At 44.2% G+C, this 25,412-nt stretch overlaps 1 protein-coding gene across 2 annotated transcripts in view; it reads left to right on the top strand.

The window, feature by feature from the left end:
* The window catches only part of EVA1C (eva-1 homolog C), a 62,870-nt gene extending 38,441 nt beyond the window's left edge, over positions 1-24,429 (top strand). For both annotated transcript variants that reach the window (XM_073362288.1, XM_073362279.1), the window contains exons 5-8: positions 8,506-8,649; positions 17,086-17,166; positions 19,681-19,770; positions 23,933-24,429. In XM_073362288.1, the coding sequence (XP_073218389.1) occupies positions 8,506-8,649; positions 17,086-17,166; positions 19,681-19,770; positions 23,933-24,336 (719 nt within the window). In that variant the 3' untranslated portion in view covers positions 24,337-24,429. The remainder of the gene's footprint in view (positions 1-8,505; positions 8,650-17,085; positions 17,167-19,680; positions 19,771-23,932) is intronic.
* The last annotated feature ends 983 nt before the right edge of the window (positions 24,430-25,412 follow it).

Here is a 25,412-nt window from a genome sequence, read left to right as displayed (position 1 = left end):
GAGAGATGGGCAAAAATTGGGGGCCAGTTTTCCTTTTATGTGAATCAGTTTGCATAGCCCTAGTTCTAAAAGAGATATTGTTTCTTGTTTTCAGTTGTTTATACATGTATTTCACTATGTTTCCCTTCAAAAAATACTGTCATTGCAATCCAAGCAGAACTACTGAGAGGAGGAAATCCAATCCACACTCCTACGTATTTATTTTCCAGACAGTTCCTCTTTGATCTGTTCTCCCCCTGAATTTAATTATGAAGTTAGGATTCACACTTTTTGAGGTGAGAGCACCTGGTTAACTGCTCTTGCTGTAAACCCAGGTTACAACTCAACTCTATGGATGCTAGCTGTGCAGTATTGTGTTTCATTAACATATAAAGGCTTTCACTAGGAGGACAACAGTTTGAGATTTTGTGGGGTTACACCTACTTCCTCCAGTGACTAAAAATTTAAAGGAGTGGTTTCCTTCAATGGCCTCCTGTACTAGCCTAGGTGCCTTGGTTTATGCCTCCTCCTAGCAGCAGACAGAGATAGGAAAAGAACTTTCTTGCAGCATCAGCACTGTTGTTTGCTGTCTCCAGCAGCTGGAATCAATCTTGATGCTGATTTTGCTGTAGGCAGCTGATGAAGGTTAGGCCTTGGGACTAGCACAAATCTGCACCATATCTCAGAGTGCTGTATTTTGCATTTGAATTGCAACACTCTCCGAGATGTATGAGATCAGAAATATAAAATAGAGCTTCCTATTGCCTATGCTGTTTTGTGTGGCTCATGCAGTACATTAAATGTAAATTTGCCACCAAAAGGCAGGAGAGGCTTTTGATATGGGGACAGGATACATCTTCTCTTTCCCTTCCTCTTTTGGCTACTGGAGTTGACTTGACATTTGTAAGTTGCAGAGAAGGGGAATGCATTGAATTTTTCACTTCCCACCCCAGCAGCTATTCATAGCGTGTCCCACAGCACCTTGCCCAAATGCCTGCTGCTACATCCAACCACCGTGGAGAAGTTTCTGCTGAAATCATAGAATCATAGAATCTCAGGGTTGGAAGGGACCTCAGGAGGTCATCTAGTCCAACCCCCTGCTCAAAGCAGGACCAATCCCCAATTCAATGATTAGCAGTAAAATAGTTAACAATGATAATATTTAAAACTTCTCATTAGGCTTCAGCATTGACCTCCAGAGTTGGATGGGCAGATCACATCCCTCACAGTGATTTGTTTCAAGTTGTCTGCAGACTCTTGCAGACACAGTTGTATCAGGTAATGTCCACATCCTTGCAACCATAAAGGTTAACAACTTAGGTTGGTTTGTGTTTTTTTAAATGGAAGCTTAGATTTCTGAATTATTTGAAAATGTATTCTAGGTACTGTAGTTTAAAATAAAATAAGAAGTCCCTTTAACCAATCTATATACATATGGAGCTGATTTCTGCAAAGTGCAGTGATAAACATTTAAGAAGTTTGCAGCAACAAATTCTAGTTTATCAGTACTCTGTTATCACCCCACAAAGAATAAGGAACCACGTGTCTGTCCTGCACACTTGTGCTGGCAAGTTTCTGTGCATCAGATAGATACAAATTTTGCTAAATCCATAAGGGCTGGATTCTGAACTCGGGTCCACTTCAACATAGGACCAAAACATGAGATAATCCTGTTGGAGACTGATGCTGTCTACACAATCACATAAATGGTTTCTCTGCAAAGAGAGAGATCAGTCTTTCATTATTGAACTTACATCCAAGGAATGGTTTCAGTCATAAGTGGTATTTTTAACCCGATCTAGTGCTTTGTTTACTCACATACTTGGATCTGAAACTGAAAGGTATCAGGAATATGTTTCATGAACACAATGTATTCCCAAAAAGAAAAGGAGTACTTGTGGCACCTTTTCTTTTTGTGAATACAGACTAACATGGCTGCTACTCTGAAACCTGTCACAATGTATTCCATGTATTTGCTACAGTTAACAATATTACTGAGTGTCTTCTGATGCACAAGCTGGGCCCCATGTAATATGCTCCTGCATAAATTGCGATGTTATTGTCCTTCTTTTTGAATTTCCAGCATTAATGTGCTCCAGAATTGCATTGTTTCCCCCAGTCAATTCCTATTCCCAGAGTGACCTTGGGCTCTGCAAAGCATGAGCCAGCCTGGTTTGATAAACTGAAAGCAGAGATTTCACACTATTTAAAATGCAAGTCCTGACTAGCTCTTTTTTTTATTGAGGAGACACCCTTGAAAACATAAAGTCATGAAAACCAGTAATCAGGGATGAAAGGAACAAGCAGCTGGGCTCTACTTCTGTGGTCGGAAGTTGGCAAGGACCTCCTCTTCCCATTCACACATGTATTAATTATTATTATTTGTATTATCATAGCACTTAGCACCCCCAGTCATGAACCAAGAACCTATTGTGCTAGGGGCTGTACAAACACAGACCAAAAAAAGACAGTCCCTGCCTGCAAAAAGCTTACAATCTAAGTAAAATTGGTCTAATTTTGAGGTGCATCCCAAAAACCCATCTCATTAACTCCTCCCCACAATTGCTACACCGGCTCTGTGCATGGCAGTGGGATAGTACTGGACAGCAATTAGTAAGGAGTGACGGAACATTGTTTCACAGACTTGGCTAAAATTGCTGCTTCAGCCAGCTCTGGCCATTCCATGGAATTGCAAGGTTTGTGTGCAAGGGAAAAGAGAGTACAGGCTGAAATGTGAGAAGCCTTAAGAAATCAGAAGAATTGCTACTAATTAAATCCTGAACGATTTATGCCTACAGCGGCTAGGTGTAATTTGCATTCCAAAACATTTCTGACTAAAGCTAATTACGAGCTGAAAGAGCCCTTCCTCCGGAAACAAGACTTTCTAATTCGTTAAATAACTGAGGTCAGAGCCGATATTTTCCTGCTGTATTAAACCCCTTTTTGAGGCCCCATATTCCTCAGTTCCACTCAGCTAAATGTCTGCTTCACAAAACCCACCACCCAACACTATTGGCACCTAGCTGGCAATCTCAGCAGAGAGGCCTGGAGAATTAACTGTCTTCTCTCGAGAGAGAGGCTCCCTTCAGAGAAGGGTGAGGTAAACTGGCAGTGTGGAGACGATTATACTGCTACTTTCTATATCATACGTGTTCTGTGGATGGAAGACTTCAGCCTCCAGCTCCATCGATCAGCCACCTTTCACAAGCAATTCATTTCAAACATTTAAGTAACAGTTCAGCAACCTATGCGAGCACATATCTAATTTAAGCATTAAGGCATTCCAGAAAAAAAGAATAGTATGTGCTTACCTTCAAACCTTAGTCCATGCTTAAATTCAGCTCTGTTCAGGAAAACTCTTACACATGTGCTTAGCTTTATGTACAGACTTTAGTTCCATTGAGTTCATGGGACTATTCACTCATATGCTTAAAGTTAAGCACTTGTTTAAATTCCATGCTGAACTGGGACCTCAAAGAAAAACTCTTTTTGAAGTAATGCTCTTTAGCTGGAAAATGGATCCTGTTTGCAGAATACAGTCTACCTACTGTGTTTAAAGCATTGTTGCCAGAAATATCATAAGGTTGCACAGTCTTGAATTAATCTTTCTCATTTGAAGGGTGTGTTATTCTCTGCTTTCCATTATTGAAGGAAAGTTGATTAATTTTTCTTATTAAATAACATGGACATAAAAATGAATTTTTCAAATATAATGTAATATACAGGTCAGATGAGGCAGATATATTTTAGACTGTTTTTGACTTTATTAAATTTTCCCTTTGAACAACAAGTGAACATATTTATTTATACATACATCTACCCATCACAGATGTGGTAATATGATACATTGCATTTATTATGTATCTTTGACTGACTCACCTGCATGTTGCCCACTAACCCTTCTCCCCTAGGAATACTTCTCTTATTCCAGACCTCCATTAAGCTACGCTTATTCTTCCCCTCCCGTGAGTGGTGCTAGATGAGGGTGATCCCTCTAGAGTTTGTGACAAGAGACATACTGCAAAGAGCCCTGTAGCACTAGTGATTCAGGGAAAGAGAGGCCTTGTTTTCATTCCTTACAAATGTGTGCTTTTTACCTTGGGACAGGTAACGCTGTAACATTTGGGAGTTCACACAGGCCCGTGAGGGGTTTGGTCACCGTTTGCCTTGTAATCCTGGGTGCCCTGTGGCTGGGCAGCTTTGGTCCAGCACTCTGACCCCATCAGTCTGCCAGCAGCCGACAAGCCTCACCTGGACTTTTTTCAACTTGGTTACTCCTTGCAGGCTGACCTTAGTACCCTTCCAGCCCCAAATTTGCCCCAAAATTGTCCTTCTGCAGGAACCAGTCCCTCTCAGTGGACCCTCACAGAGAAAGCCTTGGGTTTGCTGCCTTTACAGAGACAGTAAAACAGTCCAGCCTGTTAGCTTTCTGGAAGCACACACTTCACTGAACTTACCCAGCACTGATGATTGATAATGAAAGCAAAACAAGTTTATTAACAAAAGAGCTTGTATTAAGTGACGCCAAGTACAAGCGGGAAAGGTAGAAATGGTTACAAGCAAATAAAAGTGAAAACACACATATAGAAGACTAAAACTTAATCTAGCAAGATAATCTTTGTTCATGACGGTTTCTCTCACCCACAATCTCCTTTCCAGACTTTTACTGGCTAGGATCCATCACAGAGATCAAATTTTTGGTTTCATTGTCTCCTAAGGTGAAGGATCAAGATGGAGTCTCCCTCTGTTCCTTATATCCCAAAAAAGATGCCTTTGTCATACTGGGGATTCAGTCTCCTATGTCTCTCTGGGGTGCACAAGCTATGTTCATTCTCTCTCTCTTGAGTTTAGCTCAATGGCTTTGTTTATTGCTAATATGTAAATTGAGGTAAACCCACATTCCTTTGTCTAGGACAGACTAGTTTATCACCTTTTACCTAGGCTATGCTGTCTGGTCTTAAACATGTTCTAGTAACATCATGCAGATGGAATTCTTAACTTTACATATAATGTTAACATATGCTTTGTAAAATTATATTAATAACCAGCATGTTCTTAGCTTTCATATTGCACCTCACAAGGCATATTTTGCACAAATATTATTGCAGTAGTGTGTAGGGTGTGAAAACAAGGGGGATCTAGGCTCACAAATGCATATGAGCGAGGGGTTCCCACAACAAATTTTGTGGTGGCCTTAGAGTGTGGCCATCACTTCATGCTGGTGGCTGCTCTGACAAACCCGTCTCTCTGTCCCTGCCTCCTGTGGCCCTTCAGCAAGAGCCCACCCTGGGGAAGGTGAGTCGGGAACTCACCAACTGCCTGTGGAATCCCAGGCTCCCCAGGCCCTGGCCCGGTGGGAGTGGGTGAGCTACCGAGGGAGCGTCCCAGCAACCAAACACCATAGCCGCTTCCAGCGCTGTGCACACCAGCCCCACGTGTATCCAGACGTGCTGCCTGGAGCCCCCGAGGAGGCTGTGCAGTGCAGGGCTCCAATCCCTGCTGGCGATGCCAGCACAAACACCAAGGCAGTGCATCTCGCTGCCATTGCTAACAGCTATTCAGGAGCAACAGCTGGGTGCTGCAGGGAGAGGCTGTTGCTTTGCCCCCAATCTCTGCCCAGGGTTTGGAGGCTGTTGTAGGCCGCAAAAAAATCTGCTGGTAGCCGCATGCAGCCACAGTGGCCTCGTTTGAGAAATGCTGATAGTAAATGTACAGTGAAGACAAGGTACTTTAGTTTTACCATGAGGTAAACTAGTTGAGGTCCTACCCCACTGGGGATATAGAATTGACTTCATCTAGTTTACTGCACAGTAAAGCTAAAGTGGCTAGTCTCCATGCTTTTACTTTAGGATAGCTCATACATGTTAGCTACCCTGAGGTATAAAGTATACCTTTTTTAGCAGTGAAACAAGGCCTGAGAGAGAACATATAGCCGTGGCAGCAGAGAGAGAGAGAGGAAAAATGGCAGACCGAAGTGGGGGAATTTGGAGCAAGAGGAGGACAGAGTGGAATGACAGGGCTAGCATGAAAAAACGAGGTAAAGAACAAAAACGAGAATGAAGGATAGAAGGCAAAACTACTAGAAATCTACAGGAGGGAAAAAGAACACAGAGAGAAAAAGGCTCAGAATGGACAGTGGAGAGAGAGAGGAAATAGGTGAGACAACCAAAATACAGTGTGACATGGCGGAAGAAGAATAACTAGGCACCAACTACTACAAGTTGGCTCTTCAATCGAGAAAAGGATGGACTCACTCACTTGGGCCAAATTGTCAAAGATATTTCAATCCAGTCCCATAAGTTGCACCTGCTATTCTGTGTATTCAAAAACCTGAATTTGAATGTGAGAATAGCATATGTAGCTCACCTGGTTAGGCATCTCTTTGATTTATCTGTGTAATTTCTGCTTGGGGAGGTTTGCATGAGCAAAATTGCAGGGGCACATTTTGAGCCTGTTCTTGAAAATGTACTCTTTAATATTAAATATACAGACTTCCTGCCAACTGAACCACATGTTTGCCAGCATTCTAACTGTGGGGAATTACTGGAAAGATAACAAGCACACACAAAAAGTATGCATGAAGTTGTAGAACATTTTGAACTGAATTGTTTAGCTGTTAAACATTGGCTAGCCTATGGGGAACAATTAAATAGTTTTCTTTAGTCATAAAACTTTGCATGTAAAGCCTAGAAAAACTACCCCTTCCTGTAAAAGAAAAAAAAGGACAAATAATTAGCATGAAAGGTTTGAATGGATCCACCCAACATGAAATCAGGCAGATTCTGGAATTTCCTCCAAAACATTTAGATGCCAAGAGCCTATCAATCTATGTGATGTGCCAAGAATGGCTCAGGTAGAGGAGCCTAACCCAAAGTCAACATGAATATGGACTAAAAGGAGTTATTAACATGAACAGCAACATGAACCAACACCTAAAAACATTGAAATAAAACATGTTCTCATTATATCATTGTACTTGAATGAAATAAGCAGGCCAATGGCTTGAGCCTCATATAAGACACCATTCATATAAATAAAATTAACAGCAGAGCAAGAAAGGTTGTAGAAAATATAATTAAACTTGCAAGAACAATATTATTATCATGAGCACTTCCTGTATGGATCATCTGATAGTTCCTCTACAGAATGTTCTTTAGTTTCTTTCTTACTTGCCAAGATAAACTATTTTGCTGCCTAAAGAGTCCTAAAAATGTCCACCTAATCTACTCTGTCTTCCAGCGTTCAAGCTCACCAAAGGGAGACTAAAACAGCTGAGTCATTGAATCAAAACTCTTCCTTCTCTTTGTCAGCTTTGAGTTTATAAAATTCCGCTATGACAGACTTCATATGTAATGTGGTCAGAAGACTTTGCAAACTAAAGTATTTTGTTTCTTATAGTTTTCTGACTCGCATCAAAAGTGCTGGAGTTAAGAGTCACCAGCTTTTTCTTATAGCTAAGAATTGCTTTCAAGGGAATATGTATCTCAAGATTACCAGTCACTAAGCCATTTACCAAAAACAAACAAAACAATGCAGTATCCGCAGACTAGCTACTCAGGTTTACAAATTACTCATAGTTGCTTAAGTCTGGTCTGCATTTAAAAGAATTAAATCGATACATTACAGATTTGTTCTATCTCTGGACTTCAAATTTTGAATTTTTATTTTTGTCAAAAACCTCAATATGAAATCTCTATTTTCTTTTCAAAGGTGACTGATTTTTGCCTTGTGTTAAATCTATTGTGAATCCTATTTTAACTCCTTGTGATCATTAGCATGTTTCTTCTAAAGTAGCACTAGCCAACCCAGATGGAAATGAAGAGGAAGAAGATAACGAGCTGCCTTCTTTGTCTGACATTTGTGGTCAAAAGGAGCGAAATATATTTCTTACCTCTTAAAAGTCCCCAGCTGGAGACTCCAAAAAGAAAGCATCCATCGTTCATAGAAAGCCACAAAGGAAATGAAATAATATTGGTTGGGAGCAGAGAGCTCCAGAAAACAATGACCTTCTTCTCACTTGCAATTTCAGAAGGTTTCGTATTTAAAAAACAAGACAAAAATGCATTTTTCCTGTTGGATTTGTGTTTAGTACATGTGAGAAATTAATAGCATTTAAAGATATTCTGCTTTTTCTGAAGTAGATTAAAGCAGGTAGGTACAGTACATAAACTTTCCTATTCAGTTCATTTCACCTTCAATGTAAAATCCAGGTGGATGAGTTTATTTTTATAAAATTAATGCACATGGCATGTTATTGAAACTGGGAGCACATTTTTGACCTGCAACAGAAATATACAAATCCCATTTCCTAACAAATGCAAGGCAAATGTAGAAGTTAGCAACGTAGGTTTATATTCAATGAATAAACCTAAGATCTAATTTTGCAGTCCTACTCAGGGAAATCAATGGGAGTTTTGACTGAATATGGATGACAGGTTCAGGTTCATAAGTACGCATGTAGTAGATATTGTCTTTGATAACATAAGTATATGTATATAACCAACATTTCAAATTTTTTTCTTTCAGACTGTTTCTCCTATACAGCTTTAGAAGTATTATCAAAGAGGTGTTATGGGAAACAAAGGTGTAAAATTATTGTCAACAACAACCATTTTGGAAGTCCGTGCCTGCCTGGAGTGAAAAAATATCTTAATGTCAGCTATGCATGTGGTAAGAGCAAATATGTGATAATTTTGAAGACCTCATTCTACTTACAGAGCATAATAATGCAAAGTTGTGTATATATATATGAGCGCACATGCCCAGAGCTGGATTCTTAAACCTGGCCTTCCTGTTAGTATCTGTAACCTATTATAGCTACATGCCAAAATACCTGAGATGTAGGTACAATCACACAGCTAGAGATCTACAGAACATAAATTGCAATAATTAAAATATGTGCTTGACAAATGCACTAGATATTAAATTGTGCTCCACATAATTCATCTACAGCAGAGCTAAGTAAAGAAAATCCACTATTGTATTGTGTTAGCCTTTATAAAGCACTTCAGCATAATCAAAGCACTGTATAAAGGCACTGATCCTGAAATATGATCCACATGGGTACACCTAAGTTCCTCCCCCTACAGAGAATTTCCTTACTCTGGGTAAAGTCTCAGGCCAGGTCTACACCACAGACTTACATTGGTATAACTACATTGCTCAAGTGTGTGAAAAATCCACCCCCTGAACGACAGAGTTATACCAATCTAACCCCCGGTGTAGACAGAGCTATGTTGAGTAGAAAGCTTCTCCTGCCAACATAGCTACTGCCTCTCTCAGGGCTTGTCTACACTTACATTTTATAGCGCTCTAACTTGCTGGCTCAGGGGTGTGAAAAATCACCCCCCGGAGCGCAGCAAGTCGGAGCGCTTTAAAGCGCTAGTGTAGACAGGCTCAGCGCGCTGGGAGCTGCGCTCCCAGTGCTTGGAGCTAATCCCCTCGTGGAAGTGGATTACCAGAAGCGCTGGGAGAGCTCTCTCCCAGTGCTTGCATGTGACCACACGCGCACTTCAAAGCACTGCCGTGACAGCGCTTTGAAGTTTCCAGTGTAGCCACACCCTCAGAGGTGGATTAACTAAGCTCTCCTGTTGGAGAAGTAGCATCTCCACCAAAGCACTACAGTGGAGCACCAGTGCAGCTGCACCCCTGCAGCCAGAGGTGGATTAAGATTTATTGGGGCCCTCGGCACAAAGAACTTTTGGGCCCCCACACCTCCCACCTGCAATGGGACCCCCTGCTCCTCCTCTCCCCCTGCCCCGAGGCCAGAAGCCAAAGCTGGGCTGTGGTAAGAGCCACCCAGGGGGGCTGGGTTGCTGTGGGGAGCCTTGGACCCTCCACTTGCCCAAGGAGGCGGGGACATAGGCCGGGGCTGCTCATGGGCACTGTCTTTCTTACCTCTCCCCTTCACCCTCACAGGGCATGGCTACACTTGCAGATGTAGAGCACTGTGAGTTAAACCTGCCTTCGGAGAGTGCAGCAGGGAAAGCGCTGCAGTCTGTCCACACTGACAGCTGACAGCGCACTGGCATGGCCACAGTTGCGGCACTTGCAGTGGCATTGGGAGCAGTGCATTATGGGCAGCTATCCCACAGAGCACCTCTTCCCATTCTGGCGCTGTGGCTTGTGGGAAGGGGGCAGGCAGGGCCAATGCCCTATTATGCATCAGTTCGCATCCCAGCAATCCCTGTGTTTCCATCCACATTTGGCGCCATCTTTCAATGTTTTTTGTACTGCGTGCTCTGTCTTCCCTTTTGGTCTGTGGGAATGGAGCCCGAACTGCTGAGGAATATGCTGACGAGTCTCGCCAGTGCATCACGTTTGGCAGTCAAGTTACTCCTTAAGCTACAAACTGACAGTGAGGACTCTGACGATATCAACGCGAGTAACGCATATGACACGAGTTTGCAGGGAGCCTTGACAGCAGTAAGGAGTGGTTCAACAACAGGCTGAGCCAGTGCAAAATGACTGTGGAGTGTGCTTTTGACCGTTTAAAGGGCCGCTGGTGCTCTCTGTATGGGAAGCTGGACCTGGCCGATGACAGCATCCCCGTGGTTATATCCGCGTGCTGTACCCTCCATAACATTTGTGAAGGCAAGGGTGAACGATTCACTCAGGCATGGAAGTCGGAGGTTCAACATCTGGAGGCTGAATTTGAACAGCCAGAGAGCAGGGCTATTATAGGGGCCCAGCGCAGGGCCGCAAGGATTAGGGATGCCTTGAGGGAGCAATTTGAGGCTGAAGCCACCAGTAATGTCTGGTGCCCTGCACAGGAGTGAAGTGCAGTGGTTCCAATGTTAGTAGGAATTTGTGTTTTCTAAGCTGACTTGCAGTGCCTATTTCTTTCCTGGGCTAAGGTCTCTTTTACTTTATGCAATAATAAAGAATGTTTTCAAAGCCAAAAAATCCATTTATTGAACAGAAAATTCATTTATTGAAAAGAAACACAACTGCTTGGGAAACAGAAAGGGTAAGGGGATGGGGTGGTGAACGGTAAAATCACAGATTTGCATATGTCCTGTCTGGAGTGCTGTGCAATGAGTGCTGCATTTCAGGCTGGCTAAAATGCATGGTGATGGAGGTTGAGTGCACTGGGTAAGGGTCGTAGTTTGCAGGGCTGGGTGGTGAAGCTACAGGTGTTGGAGGCAGCTGGTGGCAGTAAGAACCTGGATGTTGGGGAAAGTGGGTTGGAGGTGACATGGGGGCACAAGGGAAAGAGTATTGGGACAAGGGCTGCAGGGGGGGGGGAGGCCAGCGCGGTACTGCTCCGTCTGCATGGCTATGAGCACCTGGATAGAGTCCGCTTGGCGCTCCATTATGCTTATCAGCCGATCCGTGCTTTGGTGCCGGCGATCCGCGCTTATGTGCCAGCGCTCCTCATTCTGCTGGCGGATCCTCCTTTCACTGTCCCGCCCCTCCTGCACTTTTCGATTTTCGTTACTTGAATGCTGCATTACTTCGTGCAACATGTCTTCCTTGCTTTTACATGGCCTCTTTCTGATTCTTTGGAGTCTTTCGGCTGGTGATAACAAGGGACGGCTGAGATCTCAAGGTTGCATCTGTAAAGGCAAAATGCAACACTTAACAGAGGCAGCATTGTTCACACCAGACAGAGCAATGATTCCCCCTTACTTAAGGGCAAGCACAGTCTACACAATAGTATAATTTGGCCTTCCCAAAGTGAGCGCACATAACCCACGGGAGCCCCAAAATGGTGAGTAAGCACAGGGTCAAGCGTGACTGATTGTTTCATGTTCGTACTTTCCTCTAAGTTTCTGTGCCTTGGGGAGGGCCAACAGCAGCAAGGGGCCCCTATACTGAACACTCTCCCCACATTTTCCACAGGAGTTCGTACTGGAAGATATCTTGCTACTGAGGGTGATGTGGGAAGCAAGGGAGGGTCTTCTGCTGCAGTGTGGATTCTGCCCTGGCTCATATCCAGCTTGCCTGTGTGCAGCAATGGTCCTCCCACCCCTCACGGCACAATGGCGTGGACATGTTAGCCTGACTGGGACAAGGAGCACAGTGGCTCTCCCAAAAAACCTGCGCAAGCGCATTGCCCAACTTCTGGCTGAGACCTTTGAAGAGATCATTGAGGCAGATTACTGCAATGTGAGAGAGCACATCAATGCCTTATTCTGCATCTAGGCATGCATGCAACCCTAACCCTCCTCACCCCAAGAGCCCGCACCAAATAACTTCCTTCCCAAAAGAAAAGCTGCTTACCGGGAACCTCCTCTGATGTTTCTTGTCCTTCCCCAAGCACCGGCCACTACGACTGGCTACCTTCCTCCTGGCTTGAGAACAGCTCCTGGCTGCATGCATCTAGGGATTCTGGGGTGTCTTCCTCTGCCTCAGCACCCTGGCTCCTGCTTTGCTCCTCCTCCTCCTGCCTTGTTGCACTGGACTCTGAGGTGTCCATGGCGGTGCTCGGAGTGGAGGTGGGGTCGCCGCCAAGTATCGCGTCCAGCTCTTTGTAAAAATGGCAGGTCGCGGGGGCAGCACCAGAGCAGTGGTTTGCCTCGCGGGCTTTGCGGTAGGCATTCCGCAGCTCCTTCACTTTAATCCTGCACTGCAGTGCATCCCGCTCATGGCCCCTTTCCATCATGTCCCTTGATATCTGCCTGAAGGTATAGTAATTCCTACGGCTGGAGTGCAGCTGGGGACTGGACAGCTTCCTCCCCCAAACACTGATGGGGTCTAGCAACTCGCCATTGCTCCATACTGGGAATCGCCTGGAGCGTGGAGGCATGGTCACCTGGAAAGATTCGCTGAGAGCACTCCACGCCTGGCTGAGCAAACAGGAAGGGGATTTTCAAAATTCTCAGAGAATTTAAAGGGCAGGTCTGACGGTTGGTCACCTGAGGGCAGGGCAGAAGAGTTCAAAGTGATGACCAGAGTGGCTAGAACAGGCATTGTGGGACACTTTGGGAGGCCAATCAGAGTGCATTAACAGGCTAGGGTGTCCACAATGGCGCTGCGGCGCTCCAGCCAGGGCGCATCAAATGTTATTCCACTCGCCGAGGTGGATTACCAGGAGCGCTCTAGCCACGGAGTCAGTGCGCTCTACGTGCCTTGCCAGTGTGGACGGGGAATTTGCACTGTAACTCACAAGTGTAGCCAAGGCCACAGTATGCAGTAGCAATTCTGCTGTGGTTGCTGCTTCCTGTTCTGTTGTGGAGGTATAGTTTGAATTGTTGAACTGTTTGCCGGGTTTTGGGATTAGGAAGGAATTTTTCCCTCAGGGCAAGATTGACAAGGTTCCTGGTGGGTTTTTCCACCTTCTTAGCAGCATCCTGGAGGCCTAGTTTTAGGTAAATAGAGAGCAAAGATAAGATTTAAAAGTTGTAGGTTTATAAATTAGTTTGTAATTTTGACACAGCTTGCAACCAGTGGCCAGTGTGGGTGAGAGGCTCAGAGGGGCCAGTTCCCAAAGGTGAATAAGAGTATGCTGGTGAAAAATGGGGAGACCATAAGTCTTCACAGACAGGTGCCCACATTTGTACCCTCATTCTCCCTCAAAGGGAAGAGAGCCAGAGGATTGGGGGAGAGGTGAATCCTAGGGGAGAGGCTGAAGAGGTCCAACCCTGAACATTAGATATTTGGCATAGAGGTCAGTTAACACCCACATTGAACCCAAATATGTTTTTGGTATTGGGGGTGGGGAGAGTTAACCCACTCCATTAAAGTTAAAAATGAATAACGTAACATCCTTCCACTTTAAATTCCATCCCTGTGTCTGTGTTTTCATTCTCCTGTATGTCCTGATCAATAACTGCTCTTGCCCAGTAGTGGGTTTATTTTAATGGTTCTGCTCAAAAAACACCAGAGGCTCCCAACAGTTGGTCGGTGTGTGGGGCAGAAAAGCCCCCAGACCAGAGAGGGAGCATGGTCTGTGCCCCCTAGAAGCCTGCACATGTCATTGCACCTGAGCACCAAATAACTGGGGCTCTGCATTTTTGGCAGCTGGGTAAGGGTGGCATCTAGCCAGAAGGGAAGTAGCTAGCTCCTGTAGGCAGCTTACATATAGCCTGATCCAAGTCTTTCCAATAACTTCTTCAGAGGGCTTTGGATCAGGCCCCTACTGCTACACTACAGAAACTGCAATAGTATCATTAACTCCCCCCATGCCTGCTTTTTCTTACCCCCTGGCCTGAGCACTGAGGTAAGATACTGGTATAACTGGTGAAGCCAATCGCAGCAATCTGTGCTTCCAGTCGAAAGGAGGTGTTAACTCTTGGCAATATCACCAGAGATCCTTGGACTTCATAGATTTGAAAGCTGTGCACCCTGCCCCTTCCCCTCTGCAGCTGCAATCTCCTCCCCTCCTTGTGGGGAATATGCCAAATTAACTCTATGGGGAAACACTGTGGAGTTTTCTGAGTCTACCTCTGGCAGGTCTTCCCATTGGAGAGGCCCAAATAAGCAGTACTCAGAGTTTACTTGCATGGTTGGCAATAAGTAGCCATATTGGGATTGATTCTTATTTTAGTTGTACAGTGCCATATATCTGAAGATCAGAGAAAACAATGATCGTCTATGGATTATCTAGAAGGCAGGTTCCTTGCAGGCACAATAGGGGATTTTTAAAGGTATGTTTTAGAGCTTTTAAGAATCTACCCTCATATGTTAGCCTTCAGGTGAGAGGAATTATGAAGATTGATGTTTATTTTTATGAAGAAGGAGCTGGAGGCTTGCCATGGAGCTAATACATAATATGCTTAGACAGTAAATTCTGTATTGTTGGTCCTTTTATAAAAGTGAGTTACTGGAATTCCCTTTAATTACGCTAACAATAATTATGACACCTTGTTCTTTATTTGTGGGCTGAGGGGTATGTATGTGATAAGATAACTCATACTATTAATCATTGTAGTGGTTTTGCAAAGATACATAAACCAGGTAGTAGATAACATTCTTCTGTGTTGCTGGCACATTTTGCAGGTTTTTTCTGCCAAACACTACTAAACTGTGCAATCTGAAGCATTAGCAAGTGATTTGCAGCTCTAACTATTTTACAGATCATCTAGTAGCCATGAGAAAAGAAGAGTTTTGAATTCTTGAAATTCCACACACAGGGTGGGAGCTCCTGTTGATAAAAGACTCCCAGTGGATAGGTACAGTAGTATGTTTTTAAAGCAAACCTCTCCATAGAAATTTCTGATTATGGCAGTATATCAAGTTTTACTTTGCTAAAGCAATTTGCCTGTTGAAGCCAAACTGAACTGAATTGATAGCACATCACAGTGGTAAGGAATGCCTCTGTTCAGAAATACACGGCTTTCTCAATTGTAAATCCACTAACTATGTACTTTGAGAGATGTTCCTGATTTTGCCTCAGAATTTCTTCTCACCTCCTCCTCTCTGAGCTGGTGGTTTCTCCTCACTCGAGATTTGGATTTTAACATAGACAATATCTGTCCCAGTTTCAGGGCTAGCTGCAACTCTGTCCTCTTTCAGATCTTTCAGATTTTTCAGAGTAAAACTGTACTTCAACCCCTTGGACTGGACTTCACTCTGTTCCTGTCAATCTTCTTTTACACAGTTTATTGGCAAACATTAGTTTCATACCTGAAATGTCTTCCATTTTCCAAATGCGTGTGAAACTCCATCAGTCTGTCTTTGTATAGTACAGTGAATAGGTGCCAAGATCAGTATAACTGAAGGACCCATTCATCTGACACAGGATTTGTGAGCTCTTAACATGTACACAATGTGCCTTCATTTGAGATCATTTTAATCCCTGTAAGAAAAGTGTGAAAGCTTCCAAATTAAATCCACTAAAATGCAGAAGAACAATAAGTTAATTAAAAGGAAACAGTTCTCTGGCCACTCAGACCAACGCTTAGTCTACACTTAAAATTTCGATCAACCTAGCTGCGTCACTCCGGTGAAAAGTTCACACCCCAGAAGGCTGTAGTTAAGCTGAAATAGCTCCCGGTGTAGCTCTGGCTAAGTCAATGGAAGAATTCTTCCTTCGATGTAGCTACCAGCACTCAGAGGGGTGGATTAACTGCAGTGATGGAAAAACTCCTTCTGTCGCTGTACGAAGCATCTACACAACAGCAACACAGTTGCAGCACCATAGTGTAGACATGGCCTAAGAGCTCATTCCATCTGGAACACTCTCCGGTTACTTACCTTACCGTAACTGGAGTTCTTCAAGTTGTGTGGTCTCTATATTCCACTGCAGGCTCTCTGGCACATGGAGTGCATACACACCCACAACGGAATACTAGTAGAGTCCACCACTTGAAGTAGAACAAAAACTTCTCCTCAGGAAAGTCACAGAGCACGTCACACAGAGCTTCAAACTTTTCTTTACTGACCGTTACAGACTTGATCTATTCTCCTCATCAAAAGCAGCGGTTGGCACAATTTAAGGTCTATCAAAAGTATGCCTCATTATTTCCTGTTCATTGGCATTTCCTTTTGGTCCCGAAAGCTGGATCTAGCTATTGGATAGTTATGTCTTATGGAAACCATGCCCTGTGAGACAGATCTTTGGCAGCAGTCCAGACCCTTGCTCTCACCTGGAGCTAAGGGATTTAACAAGAACTTGTTTCTTTTAGCATCTATTACTTTTGACTACAAGTAGGAACGTAAGAAAAGCAGCAGAAAAAGAAAGATCTTGCCCCTGAAAGAAAGAAAACTGCTCTCCATTTGATTAATCTTTTGTTATTAACAGGAGAAATTTAGCTCTTTCGGTAACTGTGGCTCTGGGAGCACAAACTCTGGCCCTGTTCCTTCAGTCCAACCCAGAAGAGCAGACCCTACCACCCTCATGCAGCCACATTGGCTGCACTTGAGCTGCATGCAGACACAAGGGTCTGCCTGTGCGAATCCAGCTGCAGGACTAGAGCCTTTGTATGAATGTTCTTTAGTGGACGAGGCCTGCAGAAAATTACAGCCCTGGTCTTTTGTGTTACAGTAATCATAAAGGTGTTGATTGTGCACATTTAAAATGGATTAATGATGGGTTTGATTATTATTCTGGGCCATAGTTTATAGTGAATTTTCCTTATTTGCAGTGTGATTAAGATAACAGCTCAGACAGCGTAATGTTCTTAAAATTGACAGTGCACAATTTTTCTTTTTTCTTTTTAGTTCCCAAAATCATACTTACAGCAGTTGATCCAATGATTTCTAATCTAAATCCTTCTCTGAAGCAGAACGACGGTGAATATGGTAATTTTTATGGTTTTATTACCATCATTTGTCTTTAAGTCAAAATAGGAAATATGTCTGATCACAGATGGACATAGCTGTATTAGAATAAAGAGGGGGAAATAGTAAAATCATGTGTTAAAACTGGCTCTGACCGCTGAAAGATGCTAAAAAAAAAAAAAAAGATGTTTTATCATCAATAGAATGAGTTCTACACAATTAGATTCTGATGATACTGTAATGTGGGAATTTCACAATGAGAAATCCATTCAGGAACAAAGGCAAAATTCTAGGGCCTGATATTAAATAAGTTATTGTGGGCCAAATCCAGCAGTCCAAATGCCTGTAAAATATATATAAGATGTTGGCTCGAGCCAGGATTGCAAGATTTGGTCCTAAATTTGAGAGGTGAAGCTGGTAAGCTTGCAGCTGAGGGGTGAGGACATGCTTCCCACACCTATTCCTGTGGAAGAATCTGTTGACTCAATAGATGCTCAGTGGCTCTGGTAAGTGAGGAGCTACCCCTTTTCTTCAGGACCCGAGTGTGCCAATCGCTGCCTCGTTATGTCCACCTTTTGAGGAGGCACAGCCAGGAATTCTGTCTCTTCTCCAGAACGCACATGCCCAATGTGCGCTGTAGTTCACTGCCAGCGCTTCTGAATATTTAAAGGGGTGCCTTAAAGTGTGGAGAAGTCATTTGCCTGAAACTGCATGTTCAAACCAAACAAGCTACATGATGTGGTTGTTTGTCTACAGAGCTAAAGATTTTCTGAAAAAAGCAACCTTGATCAACAATGTGTTTATATACACAAGATTTCCTCAAGAATCAGAGTAGCAACACTTGTACTGTTCATTTTCATCGCTGTTCTCCTCAGCTGCTTCTCAGTCTGGTCACTTTCATTCCCTGGGAAGCAGCCATGCACAGTATAATCTTATTAATGTCTTAGCATATTTCATTCTTGTCTATTAATTTATTAAATTGAGATTGGAATAAGGTAGAGGGGAAACTGCACATAAAAAACGAGTTATCTTCTAGCCATCCCCTTACACTACATACTATGAGCTGTGATCTTTAATTAAGCCACTGAAGTCACTTTAAACAGAACTTTAAACATATTGCATTTTGACATTTCCATCACTGGGACATGGGCACATTGTTGTTATCCATAACTATTGTACATCTTTCTTAACTGTGGTCAAGAGATGTGAACAGTAACATTGAGTATATGATTGTTTCAGACTGGATAACCATGTATGAGTAAGGCTGAAATGTAATTTTGTGAACAGCGGAGAAAATGAATGGTGTGGCTAGCACACATCCTCTATTGCAAGGGCGGGCAAACTTTTTGAGCTGAGGGCCGCATCGGGTTTCGGAAATTGTATGGAGGGCCAGTTAGGGGAGGAAGTCATAGCCCGGCCCCCACCTCCTATCTGCTCCCCCCCCCGGGACTCCTGCCTCATCCAACCCCCTCTGTTCCCTGACGACCCTCCCGGGACCCCTGCCTCATCCACAAACCCCCACTCCCTGTCCCCTGACCGCCCCTGGACCCCTGCCCCTAACTGCCCCCCGCTGCCCCATCCAACCCCTCCTCTCATTCCTGACTTCCCCCTGGGACCCCTGCCCTATCCAACCACCCCTTCTTCCTGTCCCCTGACTGCCCCGGAACCCCTGCCCCCCGCCGCCCCATCCAACCCCCACTCTCCTTCCTTACTTCCCCCACCCCGGGACTCCTGCCCCCATTCAACTCCCTGTTCCTGCCCTGACCCCTATCCACACCTCTGCCCTCTGACCACCACCCTGAACTCCCCTGCCCTCTATCCAACCCCAACCCCCCACTCCCTGCTCCCTTACCGCACTGCCTGGAGCACTGGTGGCTGGCAGCACTACAGCCATGCCGCCCGGCTGGAGCCGGGCCATGCCACCACCACGCAGCACAGAGCACCGGGTCAGGCCGGGCTCTGCCGCTGGACTGCCCCAGGAGCTCACTGCCCTGCCGCCCAGAGCACGGCGCCGGCGGAGCAGTGAGCTGAGGCTGCTGGTGACGGGCCGGGGCCTAGACTCTTGCGGCAGGAGCTCAGGGGCCGGGCAGGAGGATCCCACAGGCCGGATGTGGCCCGTGGGCCGTAGTTTGCCCACCTCGGCTCTATTGCCACCATTTCTAGGATACTGCAGAGATTGTTTTGGGAAGTGATTCATTTAGGGTCTGATCGAAAGCTCAGTGAAGTAATTGGGAATCTTTCCTTTGGCCTCATTGGGCTTTGGTTCAGGCACTAAATGGGATTGGTCATAGCTGCTGTTTAATAACAACTTCGTAGTTTTCTAACTGTCCGTTATATTTTTGTTTGTAGATCACGGGTTTGGTCTAATGTTTTGCAAAGTCCCTGAAACTATAACACTGTCAGTCCTACATTTTTCCACGAGTTCAGTTAGATGACCTGTTGGATTTAAAGAACTTGAATGAAAAATTAGAATTTAGTAGCATTATCAAGCGTAACATACTGTAATTGAATTTGTCTTGTATTTTCACATTACAGATATAAACATTGACCCCAGGGAATCAAGGCTTCCAAAGAAAGATGGAATTATTATTAGCAACTCTTTGGCTACATTTGCTTACGTTAGAGGTAGGAAAACGTTGGGTTTTTTCCCCCTCCTTGTACTGTGTTTGGTAATCCTGTTACTTCTAGTAACTGTGCTGGTAGAGCATTACCACGCTGCCGGGAGGGTGAGACGATCATAACATAGCAACTGACATTTATGTAATATGTTCCATCCCGAAGGATCCCAAACTCTTTTAGAGGCTGCAGCCAAGATTTTTAAAATGAGTGATTTCAATGGGAGCCGCTGTGTGCTCAGCACTTTTGAAAATTAGGCACTTATGTAGGAGCCTATCTTTAGGAATCCATTTCTGGAAGTTTTGGTCCGTGTATACAAGGATCACTGAAGCACAATTAAAATTCAGCCACCTCTGGGATGGCACATGACAGGAATTCTGACCCATTGCCACCACCACCACCACCAATCATCAAGGCAAATCCCAAAGGGACGTGGTCTTGTTGCAGAGTGCCACCCAGATCAACCTCTAGCTAGATCTTTAAGATGGTCTAGTTGGATGTTCAGTCTGTGTCCACCATTGGCGATGTGGGAATTCTGACCCAGCAACCCTACAAAGCAGGATTTAGGAAAATAAATATAAGATAATGTTGCCCCTTTTAGATCTGAGTGGCTAGTCAAAGTTTGGGGCCCTATAGATATTCCAGTTAGAAGTAGAAATTGGTAATAGGAGTTTTTTTGATCCAGTTTTGTTTATTTACAAAGAATGTACAAAATCCTGTGTCTCTGAATGCAAAGGGGATCAAATAGCAAGAAACAGCTTCTTTTGCTCCCAGCACCAAGAGCACTCTTTTAGCCTGCACCCATAACCCAAAAATCTCTTCCCAGGGTTCTTCCAGAGTCAGCCACCTTCAGCTTTCAGCTGCTCCTTTAGGTTGTCTCTCATTCTCAGGGCTGATCTACACTGAAAAGTTAGGTTGACCTAGCTACATCACTCAGAGGTGTGAAAAATCCACAACCTTGAGTGACGTAGTTAAACCTAGCAGTGACCTAAACCCTAGTGTAGACAGTGCTAGGACAAAAGAATTCTTCCATTGATTTAGCTACTGCCTCTCAGGGAGGTGGATTAACTACAGCGACTCTCTTCTACACACACACTCCTACCCAAAACAGCATTCAGCCAAAAACTCCTGAATGGGTTCACACACATTTTTTGCCTTCAGTGGGGCTTATGCTTACAATTATATTAAATGAAGGATGAGTTCACACCTACCACTCTCAATGGGCTTTCAACTCAACCCATAACAAGGTATCACCCAGCTCGTATCAATAATATCACCAGCTAACTGAAAACTGAGAAAAAAATGTAGGTAGACAGACTATAACACCACAAGTTGAAATTTGGGAGCAGCCCTGGAGCCAACATTTCTACTCTTTCAGAAGAGGTCATGGAATCTGTAAATGAGCACAAGCAATTACGGCTTTAGTTTTACATAACATTTGAAATATGACACCGCTGCAACACAGTGTCCCCTAGCACTGTACTGGGAAAGACATTAACTACTGAATCAGATACAAGAGTATTCCCTACTGAGTCACCATCACACCTTCCTGTAGCACACCTTTGCTTTAGAGGTCTCTCATACAAATACTGGAGGCCTCAGGGTCCTGCCACACTCCATCTCAGAGAGGAGCAGAAGAGAAGTCCTCCAAGCGGCCAAGAGTGGTTGCGGAGAAATTGCCAACAATGAGAGAGGCTTCAGGGAGCAGTCAATCAGGGCCCAGCAGGACCATATAAAAGGAGCCGCAGAACAGAGCATCAGTCAGTTACTGCCTGGAGTTGGAGGAGGGAGAACTGTGTTCCTGACTGTCTGAAAGAGAAGTAGGACCATGGACAGCTCAGTGTGGGAAGGGACCAGGGGAGCAAGAGAGAGCTCCTGGCTCGCTGCTGGAACTGAGCCTAAGATAGTCTGCAGGCTGGGACCGGGGGAGCAAAGAAGGATCTCCTGGATGACTGCTAGGACTGAGTAAGGACTGAGCCCAGGGAGGGCCACAGGAAGACAGTGTCTCCAGCGAAGAAGCCTTGAGGATATGGCCTATACCATGCCTGGGGCAAGTTAAAGACTGTGTACTCTGGAAAGGGTTTGTTCTGTTTCACATACAGACAGTGTGTGTGACTCAGCCGGACCACCTGAGACACTATTGATGGGTCACCATAAATGGAAAGACTGCAGACATACCATACCAAAAGAGGGCATTTGTGAGAGGTAGATGTCAACCCCATTACACCAGGGTTGTGAGGCACCTTGCCGTCACTTGCCCTTCACCATGAAGCAGCGTCTCTGCCTGCTGTGCATCAGCTCCCTGAAACCAACAGCCTCTGGCAGCACAAGCAGTGCCTTCCAGGCCTCAACAGGTCTTAGTCTGGTTGTACACGTAGGGACAGGCACACACCAGTCTCCTGAGTTCTCAGAGTGTTCCCAGCAGTGTCCAGCCCCTTATTCACAGAACACTCACAGCATTACCAGGCTTGCTGTTCCCGAAGGAACAGTACACCAGCGTGTAAGATTCAATTAAGAACAGCATTTTTCTTTACACCCCAGCACTTAGATGTAGGTACAGTGAAAATAAGAATGTTTGTTATAAAAAAACAGAGATTTAAGTGATAATGGGTAGCAGAAACAAACGGTTACATATAAAACAAAATCATAACACACTTTCTAGAGACTAAACTTAACCTTCTATCTAAAGAAGCTTATCTCACCCAAAATTCACAGCAGCATTTTCAATCTAGCCTGATTGAGGTTCCTTTTTTTCATGAAGCAAAAGTGCTATCCTTTTCTTCCTCAGTAAAGGGTGCCCAGGTGTCTTCTTTCCCTCCCAAATATAGTGGAGTAAACATTTGATGTGTACCTGCAGATGGAGTTCTCTGTGCTCCACTCCTCCCCCCACTGCTTTTCCTTTCTGCTTAGTTTCTTTTTAAAATTCTTGCAATCCTTCATTTGCCTTCAGGTGAGACTGGTTATAGGAGACCCACTGTGAAACATACAACACTTAATTTACATGAGAACAGTCAGATAGATAAACCTTTCTGGAGAGAACCTGTTTTTCACCTATGCTGGTGACTAGTCTCTCGACACAAACTCAAGAACATATTTTTAGTATCTATGCATAACTCCTTACATATTGTCTGTACATTCATTTCACAATGCTATTGCTGACCAGTGTGACACCAGCTTTTATTTGAGACCTCACATGACATTCTTTGGTGAACCAGAATGGACATACCAGAATCAGGAGGTTTGGGTAGCCCCTCTGCACCCCCTTGTACATTGGCATTCTCTGGCCTTTACTTATGACATTTGACAAGAGCACAGCCCGAGATGGAGTGACTGCAGATTATGGCTCAGATCATCAGGATTTGCCATTTGGCATGTGACAGCTTGGGGGACGGGAAAGCTGCAAATGGGTAAGATACCTTTGGGTTTCCCTGATACTCAGACTGCACGTGTTGGTCTGGTCCTGAGTGGCATTTGAGCTCACAGGTGCTATTCTCAGGTGAGATAGATGTACCCACATGAGTGCTGCTTATGCTAGAGCACTAAATATAGCTGTGTATCTGGAGATAGCAGCCATGTATCTGGGGGCTAACCCCTAAATGTATCCAGGGGGGCTGGGCAGGTATGTACTCAGACGGCGAGCCAGAGCCACTACCCTGGCTACCCTGGTTGCACTGCTATTTTTAGCATGCTAGCTAGAGCAGAGTACGCCTACGCTAGCTAGGAATCACACCTCCCAGCTCAAATGTAGATGTACCCTTTGTCATGAAGGCTGCAACAGCCCAAGGGACTATTCTGGCAACCAGAGTTCACCAGAACACAGAAGCTCTCTGCCCATGCCCCCTTTTTCCCAGGCCATGCCCACTATGGCAAGAGGGCTGGAAAAGGTGGCATGGCCACCAGCCAGTTGTTAAGAGTGCTAGTAAACTATTCATAACACACAGCCTAATACTTTTAGGGGCAAGTCTTTTTGCACAGTAATTAAAGAAATTGACTAGACAGGATTTAGATTACATGTATACAGACTTTTTGTTGCATGGCAGATAAGGCTAACGAAGTGCCAAACTTACCCAACATCATGTAGGGCTCTTTGGAAATGACCGCTGACTTTTGTATCCGTTCTCAGCTTTTGTTTACAGATGTTTTAAGTCTGGCTTTTTGTTTTGAATTTTAGATCACCCTGAAAGAGCTGCTCTCCTGTTTGTGTCTAGTGTGTGTATTGGCTTAGTCTTCACACTGTGCGCTTTGGTGATACATGTGTCGTGCACTAACGACTTCCCAAAACTGCACAGAATGAAAGATCATTCAGTGCTGGAAAGTGACAAAGCAGATGATCACAGTGATGATGAAGAAGAGGAAGATTCTTTGGATTCAGATTTGCCAAATGAGCTAACAGGGTTTTATAGGACTTCTTACTCGGGTTATAATTCAACAGAAGCAGCTGAACTGGCTGAAAGGATAGAGCGCCGAGAACAGATAATGCAAGAAATTTGGATGAACAGCGGTTTGGATATGTCTCTTACTAGAAATATCAGTCCGTTTTATATTAATGAACAACAAAGTGTTTATTTTGGATGATCCAAGCTTTTTGTTTTTAATGTACCTTCTGTGAAGGGACACGTGTAACTATATATAATTATTTGTAAAGTAAAAAAATATATCAATAATAAAAGGACTGTTTCAAACCCTTGACTACATAACCCAGTGTGGAACAAATTCTGCAAGTATTTATAGTTCGTTGTTGTTCTTTATTGACTAGTTGAAGATGAATTCCTGTACATAAGTGAAAAACATACACCTTTGCAGAAAGAAAAGTAATAAAGCAGCATAATACAGGATTAGGTATTTGTGTTCCATAAGGACATGGCATTTATTAGTTAACAGGTTAATTAGGACAGGCTTCTACAGTACTTTGGAACTGCCATGTGCTAAAGCAATGTAAAATATTTGTATTATTAATAAGGCAGGTGGAGCTAGACAAAACCATCCAGGGCTCCCTAAGGCCCTTCTGCTATTGCTCCAACCCATCCCAACTCAAACTTCCCCCCCAGTAAATATAATTGAGCTCAGTATAGCTGGAGCTAAAACCCTGCTAGCATTAGGCAGGTTAACAGGTTTGGTTCAATAGGGTTGTATGCAAAAGAGGTAAAAAGTGTGGGAGCCCTTGAAGTTAAGCCACAGTGAAGTCATATTTTTTCTCAAAAGTGTGTGTATTCGCTCAGAGCCATGGTTAGCCAAACCCCACCTTGATGCTCATGCAGAATGCACACAGGCCTAGGTGACGAGTCCCTAATGTATGCTGAAGCTTAACGCCACAAGTAGTCCCATTGATTTCAATAGCAAGAGTAAGGTGCTATTCAGTATGAGTAGGAGCTTCACAGTTGGGCTCTTTTTTCTGTATGCAGGTAACAGGAACATATGCCCTCACCATGGAAAAAAAAATTCACTCGCAGGGAAGATATGCATGGGTAAGAAGTGTAAACTGGCATCAGGACCTTCAGTGGCATGTACTGCTGAAAAAAGGATTAAAGATAAAAATGCGATAAAGCACTTACCTGAGGCATATTCAGTTGTTACGTATGTCTGTCCTTGAGTTTAGCAACCTTTTAATTCATAGGAGCCAAAATAAATCCCACCCCCACCTCCCCTTAGGA

Source organism: Lepidochelys kempii, chromosome 1 (assembly GCF_965140265.1).
Source record: "Lepidochelys kempii isolate rLepKem1 chromosome 1, rLepKem1.hap2, whole genome shotgun sequence".
NCBI classification, from domain to species: Eukaryota; Metazoa; Chordata; order Testudines; family Cheloniidae; genus Lepidochelys; species Lepidochelys kempii.
The sequence above is the reverse complement of the archived record's forward strand: the minus strand, read 5'-3'. Positions and strand labels throughout refer to the sequence as shown.